General features: G+C 40.3%; 1 protein-coding gene across 4 annotated transcripts in view; it reads right to left on the minus strand.

Moving 5' to 3' along the window:
- Nucleotides 1-14776, minus strand: part of CADM2 (cell adhesion molecule 2) — a 688964-nt gene that overhangs the window by 182229 nt on the left and 491959 nt on the right. For all 4 annotated transcript variants that reach the window (XM_068910540.1, XM_068910560.1, XM_068910555.1 and 1 more), the window contains one exon: nt 6204-6353. In XM_068910540.1, coding sequence (XP_068766641.1) covers nt 6204-6353 — 150 coding nt within the window. The remainder of the gene's footprint in view (nt 1-6203; nt 6354-14776) is intronic.

A 14776-nucleotide genomic window follows, 5' to 3' on the forward strand; every position in this document is an offset into this window, starting at 1 on the left:
GACTCTCTCAGTGCTCCTGACAAGAGCCCTTCCCTGTCTGCATAACTAATCCAAAGCATGTATTTCCTGCTGCCCCCTCTACTGCAAAAAGAAAAACTATTTTTTTTTGCTTTTGTCTCTGCCTTCTGTTTTGTCCAAGCCACCTTCTTCCGTCTGAAGACTGTGTGTACCTGCATCTTAAATTCAATTGCTTACTAGGGCTGCTAAAGGGCATACAGGAAGAATGTTCAACACTTTCCCTCAGAATTTTTCTGAAATTACTTTTGCCACTTCCAAATGCTTCTGCTTATATAAATTAGAATCTGAGGTTGAAACACTGCAGTGTGGTGTAGGTCGGGGTTACCTGAACTCAGGTATTCTGAGTCTGGCTTCCACAAAACAGGAAAACAGGTAAATAAAGCTAACTAAGAAGTAGTATGTACAACATTGAGAGAGACAGGATTTTAATGCCAGGAAACATCAGCCTTCTCTATGAGAATTCTGTCACAAACTTTAATTCTGATAGTGTTACAGTGAGAATTAGAAGTCATCTGCACTAAATAATGACTCCTCCTCAACTGAAATACATGGCCTGTTGCCGCAATCCCATATCTTGCGCACTGTGAATGTCAGAGTCTCCCTACAAGTGTCTTTATATTGAGAACGAAAAAGGTTAGGAGTTGTTTTCATGGAGCTGATACAAGCTAGATATGCCAAAAGGCATGATGTTTTGATCGGAGACATATCCCTATTTCTAAACGCAGCCCTAAGTACTAATGTTATAGTGCCATCACTGAGAGGGAACAAGAGCAGCTGCGATACCCAAACACACTTCCATAAGCTCTCCTGAGACACTGTGCTAACTGGGAAGCTCCTGGGAGCTTTGCAAGTGCGGGGCCTTCTCATAACCCTTGCCTAGTACAGCACTATCTCTGAAAGCTTTCAAGGTGATAGGGAGTTAGATAAATACCAAGTACTGCTGCATGTAACATAATCAAAGATCAGCTAAAAAAACATATTCTGCTGCTGAAGGATGAATAAACCTGAGGTTGGAATGTGCTTGCTACTCTTTTAGTAAGACATGGAAGTGCTGCTACTTGATGAAAGCATAAGGGACATGTACCCATCTATGATTAACAGCAGGCATTTGTCTCATCGAAGATTTGGTCTGTAGGTTTGTGGCAAACTTATTATGATCAATGTCAACAGAGCACATGTTTTATTATCAGCAGACTCACCAACTCCCTGTTAAGGTAGAGCAGCTGTTTTGCAGTTTCATTTGCCTGACTGAAAAAAATTGACGTACCCGATACCATCTCTCTTATTTTTTTTGTTTAATAGTCTGATTGCACATTTTTATACTGATGAGTTCAGACTACTTCAGCATCAATAGCCATCATTCAGTCGTACAGTACATATGAGCAACACCTGTGCTTTGTAACTCACTGGCCCGCTCTATCTGTATCTATATCCCCTACCAAAAGGGAACAGGAAAAAAGGCTGCTATAGCAAGCTGAAAGAAGGTTCTTTTGAGTCTTCCCCTTATCAACCATCTCTGTTGTTTCCACACTACAACATTTTCGATATACATCTGCATTTATATTTATGCCTCACTGTTCATTGCCCATTTCACATTCTTAAGAAGTACCACCACTGGAGAAAAAATAAAATAACCTATATTAATTCAAAATCATATTTGCCAGTTCTGCATTGTTGCACGTTGTGCTTCTTCCAAAGGCAGCTATGTAATTATAGGTACTTGGGTGTATAAAGTGATATGGAGGTTCCTATGGTAATTATTCATTTTAATTGAAAATTGTGTAGGGAAAACTCTCATGTGCAGCATGCAATTTGCATCTGTTTCCTAAGAATTTGAACCTGCTCAGGGCGAGTTGTGAATTCATATTTTCCAGGAAGATATACTCTTTAAAATTCTGCCTGAGGGAGTGGCGGGGGAGAGGGAGCAAAACTACCTAAGGGCGGTCTAGTAAGATTTCTTTAGCCAATTAAAAATTAAGATCATCTATCCATTTTTGCGAGTCAACTCTCTCTTTAATTTTTACTACCAGGTAAAGATTTTATGCTTCAAATGAAATAGCTTAAAAGTTAAAAAATAAATGGATATGCAATGTCCTTGATGCTAGAGGTTAGAGGAAGAAGAAAAAATAAAGAACAAGGAAGGACAATAAACAGATATTATACTGAAGATGACAGCTCATCAGTAAGAAAACATCCACAAGATCAAGTATATTGATTTTCACATATTTTAGCTAGCATATGTTAAAATAATAATGAAGACAAAGTTCATCCCAGCTTTAATACTTTTTAGAGTGTCAAAATAAGACTTGGAGGGAAGCTAATGCTTTACCTTGCTTAGCTATTAAAATAAAGCCATAACCTACTTTCCTAAGGTGGGCATGATGTATGTGTGTATGCTCTTTCAGGACTTTCACACTCAATTTTTGCATGTTAAAATTCTAATGAAGACAAGATTTGTGACACTGAAGGAGCCACATAGTTGTCTCTGCTATTGGACATTCATTTTCTTGTGCTCCAGTATCATGTCTATCCAAGGAAAATAGGTTACATTTGACTTTTTTGCTAAGGTAATTTCCAGTACAACTTACCAAATAATAACAGCAAGCAAACCAAGATTAAAAAAAAAAAAAAAGTAATAAGTTGCCCTAGCAAAACATCACTTTTCCTAAAGAAGATACGTTCCAGGCAGCTAGAGCAGAAGAAAAGAAAAACCTCTTTGGATTTCCTTCCTCCCATTTCCATCACAGTAAAGAATCGAATACCTATTAGCCCTAAATTTGCAATACATAACAGAACTTCTTCTTCAAATGATGAGGACCTGAAAACCACCACTGAACTGTGGTTTCATATGCACTAAACTCATAGCATTGTCCTTCCTAAAACAAAACTCTACTCCTCTTTTACTGTCTATATCATTTCAAGATTGCATAGGCCAGGTGCCAAAAATGTCTCAAGTTAAATATAGTCCTCATTTCATATGTTTACCTTTCATAAATATTAAACTGCTGGTGGTATGTGTGCATATGTGTATGGGGGCAGGGAGGGGTCCTTACAATCATAAAACCTTCCTGAACTGAGGAAAAACTGTAGTTAACAACAGTCAGTAACGTACATAAGGAGAAGCAGAAGAATAAGGTAACAACGCAGCTTTTGCTGTTAGTGTATTTGGCTCCGTGCCAACTGAGTGCCACTTCTGCATCTAAAATGCAAAAGTAACAAAAGGATTCCTAACTTCAATGTCAATGATTGCATCACAGTTTGGAAGTAAGTAAAATGACATGAACATGCTTTTTATAGTGTATGTCATCCATTTTGAATAAAATAGAGACTAATAGTAAAACCCCTTGTCAAAAGGCACAGGACTCAGGCAGACGTTCCTTCCTATCTGACCAAATGACTGTTTCTGCTATAGCATACAGCAAATGTAATTTCTGTCAGAAAGCTTCTTTGCAAGACAGGAGAACCAATTTGCTTTTGAAAGAAGTAAACATGAAGGGGTCTCAGCAAGGACAATCTTGTGAGAGGGGTTCTCACTGCATGGACAATTTGCTATATTTTTGACACTTGTTCTGCCACATGCTGACAACTGTCATCTTCTTCTGTCACTGCAACAAGGACCCTCTTTTGATACTTACCTGATACTTCATTATATTTACCTGAATCTCTCACAATTATTAAAACATAGAACAATCAAAAGAAACGTCTCCTTGGGGTTTTTTATGCTTCTATCCATAAAGGATTTAGTCTCATTCCTGGAATACATGCCATTCTTACGAACACATGCATAGAAAGCAACTTAGTGAAAGGTGGTAAAGTTAAAGGCATATGATTTTAATTTAGTTTCAGAAGTGGTAATATCCAGACTTAGCTCTAATGGGTATGAACTCTATTGAGTTTCCCTAAGTTTCTGTTTCCTACACTGAACTTAATCCTACACCATGGGCTCCTACTCAGTGGCTTGCATGAATTTTCAGGGTTTGAGAAACACAGCTATTAAACAGGGGTTTTCATGATGCTGAAAGCAGAAGTAAGAGCTTAAGGTCAGTTTTGGCTAACCCTAAGAGGCATGTTTGAAAAAACTTTGGCTGAGGCACTGCTCTCAATAAAGTACATTAAATGACTGGATCTAGTAGAAAGCTGCTTTCTATAGCCAAATTGTATGCCTGGGTGTCACAAGTGGGGAAGGAAAAAAGAGCGAGGAAGCATTTTCAGTTGCACTTGCTACCACTTACTTAGTGTACCACCAAGATATCAGAACTAGTAAATATTTTGCTCCTTGTAGGCTTAATATTGCAAGTATCAAAAGCATCACCTTGTAAAAGAAATCTCTTATAGATATCAGTTAAAGGACACAAATAAACACACAGAAAAAAATTTAATTCCATTTTGAGAGATGGCAGAAAGCTCTCCATATAGGACTTATGCTGCTCACTCTCCTAGGTATACTCAAGCCTGGAAATGTCACAGACAGAATTTTTCTTGATCACATCAGACATTTCCCTGTTTAACAGATGCACAGTAATCCCTCTATAAACTAATCCTCAAGTATTCCTCAAAGTCTTAGGACAGAGCTAAAAGTTCAATAAACAGTGTGGTCCTTTAAGTTTATACACTTCAGCTCCTCACTTCTCCTGTGGAGAATATGAACTGCTTTTAAGTACTGACTATACTGCGTGCCACTCAAATTCTGTTGCTTCAATTCATTATATTAAAAAGTAGTACAAACGTTAATTATTCTTCTAAAAGTAGAGATTCATCTAAGGTAAACAGCAAGTTAAGTTCATAACAAAATGGTTTCAGAGTTAAAATTAATGTATTTGCAGTCCTCCTGTGTGCTTCTCGATATCCTTTAAAATGTCACTTATTTTATAGAATATATAGATTTTGCAAGTATTTATGCAGTCTATCAACAGATGAGTTCTCTCTTCTTTTAGTTTTGGAGACGTTTTTTAATCATCCCAAATCACTAAACACCAGAAATAAAATAAAGAGGTCCAAACGAGTAAAGGCTACAGGACTGGACTTTAGACACAAAAGTTTGCACCTTATAAACCTCTCACATTCAATCTTACATTCAGAAGGAACTTACGATTTCACAGAAATTACAAGTCAAACGATTACAGGCTACAAGAAATTATATAAAAGAGAAAGGAACCACTTCAACACCATGAGGAGATTCTATTCAACTACTACATTAATAGCAAAAAGCATATTTTGATTGCAGCTTCTGCAGGCATTAATTGGGAGGTTTTAGTCTCTATTTTCATTGAAGTGCGTAGATCCACAAAGCATTTACTTCCTGAAACTCAGTCATGCAAGGTGTTGTAAAGTTTTGCAATCATTCAGCAAATCATTGGATGCATTTTTTTAATTTTAAGCAAAGGAGTAACTGCACTTGTTAAATTATGTCCCAGAGTATGCAGCACCTTTCAGAATAAATTCAAGCTGTAGAATTAAGTATAAAATACTGCTGAACTTCTGTACCACTGAAAGCAACACCAAAGCTTTTGCATTTCTGATGTAAGGTGGAGATTTGATTCCTTATAACTTTATTTTTAATTTCTTTATGGACTCTAAAGTAATTCTTAGGTTAACATTATATTATTTAAAATATAATTATTTGCTTTTTCATCTCAGACAAAGAGAAAAGTCTTAGCAACACATCCTACTGCACCGACAACGCCCCTTTGTAAAGGCATTAGAATCTTTGTATTTATATATAAAGAAGTAATTTTAATTAGTTGTTACAGTAAGTACTTTTATCATAGCAACTGCATACTACGCTAACAACAAATCAAAACTCCAGTGCACTTGAAGCAAAATATACACATGTGCATATATATGCACACACAAAATAACTAAAGCGAGTTAAAAGGTTTATGGACTACTCCTTCCCTTGCCAACCTCTCATCATCCACAAATATTCTTCCAAGATATTTTGCAACGTTTTCCAAATCAGCTTGCAATAAAAATTACAAATACTATTCTTTCCCTTAATATAAAATTTCTTACATAAGAAAGCACTTCAATGAGTGACCTACCCCTCCAAAGATTATTTAACAATTATAGCTAAGAGCATTTATTCCTGGCAAATATTGTCACATTAAAATATTAAGTGGAAAGGGTTTTAAGCAATTATTTCCCAGAAAAATGATGCAGAACCATGAGTTCAGGAAACAATTTACCTTTCTTGTCATCAAAGTACAGCGTCTGTTGAGCTGGATTTGACCACTGGAGGGAGGTGTTATCATTTTGATCGACCCTGCAGGTCAAATTTGCTGTTCCCCCTTCAACAACAGTGACATTCTGTGTAAGTGGAAACTGGCCTTGGCTGCCTAAGGAGGAAAGGGAGGGGAGGGAAGGAGAGGAGAAGAGAGAGAGCGGAAAAAAAAAGAAAGGATTTAAATTGTAGAGCTGAATTTGTTGCAGCAACTTTCCACAGATGACAGTCTAAATTCAATGCAATTTGTCCAAAGAAATATTACATTAAATTGAAAAAAAATCAATAGTTATTGATTATTAGCACTATACACTATTAGCAATATAGTCTGTATAGAGAAACAGCCAGTTTCATTTAAGAGTTAGGGTTATTTTGTTCTTTTCTTTTGTTGTTTTTTTAAAAGTCATATTAATTAGCTTCAAGGAAATATTCTACAATCTGCATCATCTCAGGCATACATACAAACCCAGACATCCAGGGCTCACATGCTACATACATTCATAGAGGTCTCAATAGAGACAATGCAATTAAATAGCTATTTAAAAGATCACTAAAAAATAGCATTAAAAACACATTGGATTTTTTTAATCAGAGACAGAAGGGAGCCTAGACTTGCTGTTACTTTTTGTGCTTTTTAAAGATCTCTCAGGACAACAAATTTCCTGCCAGCTTTGGAAATGTTGTCGGAGAGCAAATGTAGTGTGAATTTAATAACCTGGCTACCTCCTCCGTCCAGGGACTATAACCTGATCCCATATGAACATGGAACTGATGATGGAGCAGCTCTCCTTCACATCTGTGACTCTATCCCAGAGCACTATGAATCACATTAAGCGCCTGCTGAAAAGTCACTGGGAAGCCTTCCAAATACCTCTGCACAAGATAGGAACAGGTATCATCCAATTCTTGAATCACAAGCGTTTCAACTGACATAGTGGGACTGAAGTGTTGTTTTGCGTATGGTGAAAATAGCGCATACTTTGTCAAACAGCACAACGCGTTCTGACAAGAATAACACAACAAGGGAGCAGAGTAAAAGCAAGGGTTATGTTTTTAACGTGGGTAAGGAAAAGTTCTTCAATAACAAGCAAGAAACACCATTATCTGGGGGATACACTTAATTTACTCAGGGATGCAATGTAAAAGACAGACAATTCAGTAGTTTAAATCAAATACATCCTTCTTTCTTCTCCTCCTTTTGTACAGATCCCATTAATGCAAGAGCCACTCAACATTAGGCAGAACTGCTAGCACACAAAGTCCAATGCCAAGACTGACGCTCAAGTAGGATGCATCAAGAGTGAAAAATCGCTCTACAGTTCTACAGGAGTGAACTAGTTCCTAAATATGTCACATAAGTGCACCAAAGAAAGGATATGAATATAAAACATCCACTATTTATACCAACAGGAAATCACAAATCCAGCATAAAACTCTACCAGAAACATCCTACTTCAGTGTCTCTCATCTGAGTTTTTCTCAGTTAAATTAGAACAGAGGAATGCCTGCTTTTTTGGAGACATGATAAAATTTAAATCTATTATCTATTATACAGATTTTCAGATGAGCAAAGAAATTAAGAAATAAGGAGTTAATAACTAAACTACTATTTTACTTGCTGATGTTGCCAATACTGTAATTCTAGCTAGGCTTTAGTAGCTGTCTATTACCCTATGTAAAATGATTTTGATCGCCTTAACCTGAGCATCTACATCACAGAAACTATTAGTGCTTTGGTAGTCTAGCATGCTTCACAAGCATTCTGTTTCTAAAAAATTATTCTACTACTTAAATGTTTACATCCTGAAGAAAATAATAAATTATCAGCAGTGCTAATGAAAGGCTACCTCAATAAATGAAATTACAATGAAATTACATGATATCTTGCATTAAAAAAAAAAGTTTTTTGCCTTGAGTTAAAAAAAAAGGATTTTCATAAAAATGCCAAATCTGCATAACTGATATCGAAAAATAAAGAGAGTGCTCTATCATTTTGTATAAATATCAACTTCCTGCAGATGTCTAAAGATCAAAATTTGCTATATATTCATACTTACTGTAACAGAATTTATACTAAATAATAAATAAGGAATATTGGAAATACTATGGCTAATTTAAATGCTGTAAACAATAAATGCCAAGATTTTCATGACATCCCCTGTATCTGACATTTCATTAATCAAACCCTGCTTCTTGAAAACCACATGTTGAGAAATACTTGATGAGTGAAAAATCATAAACAAGGATGGAAAAAGAAAACAGAACAGATTTGTCATTTCCTTCCATTTCTCCTCTTTCAATTCTTATGTGTCATGGAACCTCAAGATATTGTATAAAATCTTTATCGCTTAAATTAGAATTTTAAAAATCCAGAATAATGCACACAGCCTGTTATTACTTCCACTAAATTACAGGCATCTTACCAAAGAAATAACCTGAAGAATGAGGTATGGATAAGAGGGTGTATGGGCTAAAATATATTTTGCATACAAAAAGCTACTTTCATATCATTAACCAGAACCTAGTTCCAGAGAAAAGAACAGTGAAATCTCCCATTTACATTAAAGAATAGGAATGAAAGACAGTTTAATAAAGGACTGCTGTGCAAAGATGATTCAGGACCCTATTAACATGACTTGGGAAATCTCCCTAGAATTATCCTATATTGTCTTTTTGGTATTGTAAGGTTATTATTATTATGGAAGGTCTCAGTGCGTGTACAATCCACCATTTCCTAATGCTGGTCATGTCACAGACTTGTTTGACCAGCACAGCAGATAGCAGGTAAACTTTTCTGATCAACCATTTAAATGGAAATTTTAGGCACCATGATTTGTCAGGAGAACTGTCTCTTCCCTGATTGCTTTAATGAGTGCTGATGTTTTGCAAGTTATATATTGATCAAATATATAAATATATTGAACTAATATATAAAAGTGAAATCAAAGCATTCATCCTATCCCTTACCATTACAAAAGCTGTGTGGATCTCGAGCAGATGCACAGAGCTTCACAGGAAGCTTGGAGTGGAAAAGAAGTACAGAGAAAGCAAGCCCATTTGACCTGGCAATTAGCCCAAGTGGAAGGAAGGAAGCCTGTGTACAACAGGGAAGAACAGACAGAGCAGGAGCAAAGGAATGGATACTGCGCACCTCTGAATTAAGTCCCAATTATTAGTAAGTGATGGAAAAGCTGAGACAGAGAAACATGCATGAGATTTACTTTATTACTTTTATCAGTGTCTTACTCAGGTTACTTAAGTAGCAAGTTTGGGGCTGAAAGAAAAGGTTATAAAAGTCTTCAGCAGATAGAGGACCACTATAGAAAGCACTAATATTGTGCCCTTTAACAGTGTTAGAAGCACTGGAGAGGTGTTTTTACGCTACTGAGGATCAGATCTGGTCGAGGGGGCTGATGTTCGTTTGTTGGAGAGGCCTCATTTCCATTAAAGAGGTAAGTAGCCTGTGCCCAGGAAGCATGCCAGAGAAGCTATCAGCCCATGTTGAGTGCCCAAGGCAATGGAAAGCTGGCTATGTGGGCCGAGGGGTCAGTGAAGCAGACAAGGTATTCCCAGCCGCTTCCAGGTGCCACCATTCAGCTACGGGGGCAGCAGGCTCCTGCAGCCACACAGTGACCCACAGCTGGAGGCCACTGGTCTGGAATCAGAAAAACATCCCCCAAGCAACTTGCTCTGGAAAATACTTTTAGTGCTGGTATAACTTAATACCACTACAGAAAGGTTTAACCCTGCCAGCACTGAGCATGCCATTGCTGATTCACACGAGTAGTCCCATTAGGACAAGGACACTTCAGGAACAGAGCAAGTCTTAAGCCCTTACCAAACTGCAGCCAGTGTATTCAGATCCAGCAGGACTGATCCTTTAAAAGAAACATATTTCTCATCATTTCAACATCCAGAAGCTACCACTGTGATTCTCTGGTACGAACTCCTCTTAATAGAGTCATTAAACTTCCTTGTCTTAATTTCTTCCTTAAGTCTGGGAGCAGACAACAGTCATCACAGTTTGACAAAGAAAACTGTGCTTTATTTTCAGTCTGAACGTGTCTCATTGCAGCACCTAGCATCTATTGGTTCTTGTTAAATCTTTTTTCCTGCTCTGAAGAGCCCTCTATTATCAAATTTTTATTTCTTTCGTAGGTACTTAGAGACTGATCATATCACCCATTAACCTTCTCTTTGATAAGCTAAATAAATTGGGCTCCTAAGTCTTTCTGCAGAAAGCATGTTTTTCTAATCCTTTAATTAGTCTGTGGCTCTTCTGTGTGCCCCCTTCAATTTGTCTTCTTTTTACTGAAGTGCAGATCCCAGACCCGGAAACCCCACTGTAGCAGTCACACAAGCACAAAATACAAAGATGATATCATTTCTGTACCAGCACTTCATATTCTTGTTTATATACCTAAATGAGCCCTCTTGGCCACAGTTCCCATTAGGATCCAAGCTCTGGTGACTTTCTACCATGACTTAGGTGTTTTTTCAGAGACACCGCTCCTATGGTAAGTTCCTGCTCTGCCTCTATCGCCTCCTCTTGTAGTTCTTCCATGTCTGTCCCCACGCTTCACTGCAGTGCAACAGTGACCAGTGCTCGCCATTATTTCATGAATCACAGTTTTTGTGGCATCTGCAAACTTTAGTGGCAACAATTTTGTTTCCTAGGATGTTTCTAAAAACAAATCTCCGAAAAATACCTGAATAGTACAGCACCAACTGTTCTTCCCTATGCAGAAAATGCACAGAAGTAGGACTGTTCAGTGTTGATTTCTTATTTATCATTGTTTTCATCCCAGTTTTCAATCAGTTTCTAATCTGTTTAATGTTTGTCAGGTTGGTTTTGAATGAGTTTTGTTATTAATCAAGATGTCATCCTATTTCAAGTCAAAGGCCCCATAGCAATCAAAACGCTAAAGATTACTGTTACCTTCTTCAGATGTATCTATAATTTAAGAGGTCATGAAAATATATTCAAAAATGCACTGAATGTGTTTCTAATTCCTAATGAAGGAATTTGTTCTAAAACTGAGCATGATAAAAGTTTCTGTTACTAGAGAAAACTCAGCTGCAAAATAATGTTTGTATTTCCTTTCATGGTGGTGATGGAAGTGAGACATAACCCCACAGAACTAACCTAAATCTCAGATTTCAGAATCGATTCCTAAATCTACCACTGATTTGTCACATAACCTCAGGCAATCCAGTCGATCGATGCCTTGCTAACCAATCTGTACAAAAGAAATATTGATGCTATTCAACTTATAAAAAGATGTGGATTAACCAGGGTACAAAAAATAGTTTTTATTTCGTATATATGTGTTTTACTTTCTCTCACCTGATTTCATCACATACTGCTGCTGATACGGGACAGAGATATGCACTTATGGGGGACAGGGGCTTGAAACAGTGGTAAAATATAATTTAAATTGCTTCTATTTGAGTTTGTTGATGAAAATTTGTATTTTCTTGCATATGTTGTTCAAATCACACAAAACTTCTGGTCTGTGCATACATTACTGTTAAACAACATTTCTATACTCGTCACTGTACAAACGATTTGAGACCATTTCTATTTCCTCATCAAAACATTACTCTCTTTCTCAAATCATTACTCTCAAATCATTACTCTCTTTCCTCATCAAAACATTACAGTGCTTGCTGCTAGCAGGAAGGGAGAGCTGGGCAAGGACTCCTGCAGGGGACCTTGACTTAACTTCTCCTGGGAAGTTCTAGCTAGGTGGGGCTGCTGCTAACGAGCTCTCTGGGCTGCCCTGGTCAGAGGGAGTTGGGGCTTTTGTTTCAGGTGGCTCCTGATTGGGTGGGTCAAGCACCCTTGTGAGTCACTGCTAGGCAGAGGCCTATATAAGAGCCAGGCCTAGAGCGCAGCTCCCAGAGCGCAGCCAACAGAGGCAGCCAACAGATGCAGCAGTTTGTGCAGCAGGGTGCCAGAAGGCAAAGAAGGCACCTCTCCATTTTGCACAGTGGTGTGCCCTTCCCTGGGGCATGGTGATGACACGCTGCAGAGCATGTTCCCCAGTAGCTGCTGGAGGTGCTGCATCAGCTGTGTCTGAGGCTTCAACCCAGACAGACCCTCAGACAGCAGATGCAGCTCTGCAGGTGTCAGGCTGCAGGGAGTGCCTGGGGCCTCCCCGTGGGGCCTGGGCTGACAGTCAGCTCTCCTGTGTGAGGTGTGCTGTGGTTGACCAGTTGCGTCACCAGATAAAGGAGTTACGGGAGGAAGTTAGTAGGCTGCGTAGCATCTGAGAGGATGAGTGGGAGATTGACAGGGCATTCTCATAGACTGTTCAGCTCCAGGAGTCCCCTGCCCCCACTGCAGTGGAGGTGTCAGAGGGCTCAGCACCGTGTGTAAAGGTGCATCATAGCACTGTTGAAAAGGGCTGGAAGCTGGTGACCTCTTGTAGAAGGAGAAAGGCTCTTGCTCCTCCTCAAGACTTACCCTTGGAGAACAAGTTTAGCGCCCTCCAAGCTGAGGAGAGGCTGGGCATGGCTCCAAGGGAGGCAACTGGCCTGGCAGACCCTGTGCTGTGCAGGAACCCCCGGAAGAAACGGCGAGTGATTGTTGTGGGTGACTCCCTGCTGCATGGGGACAGAGGCACCTATCTGCCAACCTGACCTCTTGTCTAGAGAGGTCTGCTGCCTGCCAGGGGCTCAAATAAGATGTCGTGGAAAGACTGCCAAGGCTTGTCCACGCATCTGACTACTACCCTCTGCTGATCTTCCATGTGGGTGCTAATGACACGAAAGGCAAACTGGAAACCATCAAACAGGACTTCAGAGCTCTGGGAATGGTGGTGAAGGGTCTGGGAGCCCAGGTCGTTTTCTCCTCAATCTTGCCTGTGAGGGGAAAGGACAGGAGGAGGAGTAGACGAGTTTTCCAAGTTAACAGCTGGCTGCGCCGCTGGTGTTGGCAACAGGGCTTTGGTTTCTATGACCATGGGACCCTGTTTGAAGATCAACAGCTGATGGGGAGCGATGGGATCCATCTTACCAAGCGGGGCACGCGTGTCTTTGCCAACAGATTGGCCAGCCTGGTAAGGAGGGATTTAAACTAGGCAAGATGGGGGAAGGGGAGTGCTATAGTGGCAGGGGAGTCAGTAAACACCGCTCAAGTCAGGATGCCTCCAGCGGGTGCATACAGCCAGGGGAGACAGCATGCAACATGGCTATGGAGGATCCTCTTGCACCTCTCCTGGGAAGCTTGCATGCTTGACTGGCTCTCTGAAATGCCTGTGTACCAATGCACGCAGCATGGGGAATAAGCAGGAAGAGTTAGAGATCTGTGTGCGGTCGCAGGGCCATGATCTCATTGCAGTTACAGAGACATGGTGGGATAGTTCACATGACTGGGATGCGGTCATGGATGGCTATGTGCTTTTTAGGAAAGACAGGCCAGGAAGGTGAGGTGGTGGAGTTGTTCTTTATGTGAGGGAGCAACTAGAATGTATGGAGCTCTGCCTCGGGGTGGATGAAGAGCAAGTTGAGAGCCTATGGGTAAGGATTAAAGGGCAGGGTAACATGGGTGACACTGTTGTGGGGGTCTACTAAGGCCACCTGACCAGGAGGAAGTCATCGATGAGGCCTTCTACAGACAGCTGGAAGTAGCCTCACGATCACAGGCCCTGGTTCTCATGGGAGACTTCAACCACCCTGACATCTGTTGGCAAGACAGCACAGCTAGGCACAAACAGTCAAAGAGGTTCCTGCAGAGGATTGATGATAATTTCTTGACTCAGGTGGTGGAGACGCCAACGAGGAGAGGTGCCCTGCTAGACCTTGTACTAACAGACAAAGAAGGTCTAGTTGGAGATGTGAAGGTTGGGGGCAGCCTCGGCTGCAGTGACCATGAGATGGTGGAGTTCAGGATCCTGCGAGGAGGAAGCAGGGCAATAAGTAGGATTGCAACCCTGGACTTCAGGAGAGCTAACTTGGGCCTCTTCAGGGACCTACTTGGAGGAATCTCATGGGGTAGGGCCCTAGAAGGAAGAGGGGTCCAAGAAAGCTGGTTAATATTCAAGCGTCACTTCCTCCAGGCTCAAGATGGGTGCATCCCTCTGAATAAGAAGTCGAGCAAAGCGGGCAGGAGACCTGCATGGATGAGCAAGGAACTCCTGGCAAAACTCCAGCAGAAGAAGGAAGTCTACAGAATGTTGAAAAAGGGACAGGCCGCTTGGGAGGAATATAGGGACGTTGTCAGAGTGTGCAGGGATGCGACAAGGAAGGCTAAGGCCCATCTGGAATTAAATCTGGCAAGGGATGTCAAGGACAACAAGAAGGGCTTCTTCAAATACATCAATAGCAAAAGGAAGACTAGGGAAAATGTGGGCCCGCTGCTGAACGGGGCGGGTGCCCTGGTGACGAAGGATACAGAGAAGGCAGAGCTACTGAATGCTTTCTTTGCTTCCATCTTTACTGCTAAGGCCAGTCCTCAGGAATTCCAGACCCTGGGGACAAGAGAGGAAGGCTGGAGAAAGGAAGACTCTCCCTTGGTTGAGGAGGATCAGGTTA

Source organism: Struthio camelus, chromosome 1 (genome assembly GCF_040807025.1).
Source record: "Struthio camelus isolate bStrCam1 chromosome 1, bStrCam1.hap1, whole genome shotgun sequence".
Lineage (NCBI taxonomy): Eukaryota > Metazoa > Chordata > Aves > Struthioniformes > Struthionidae > Struthio > Struthio camelus.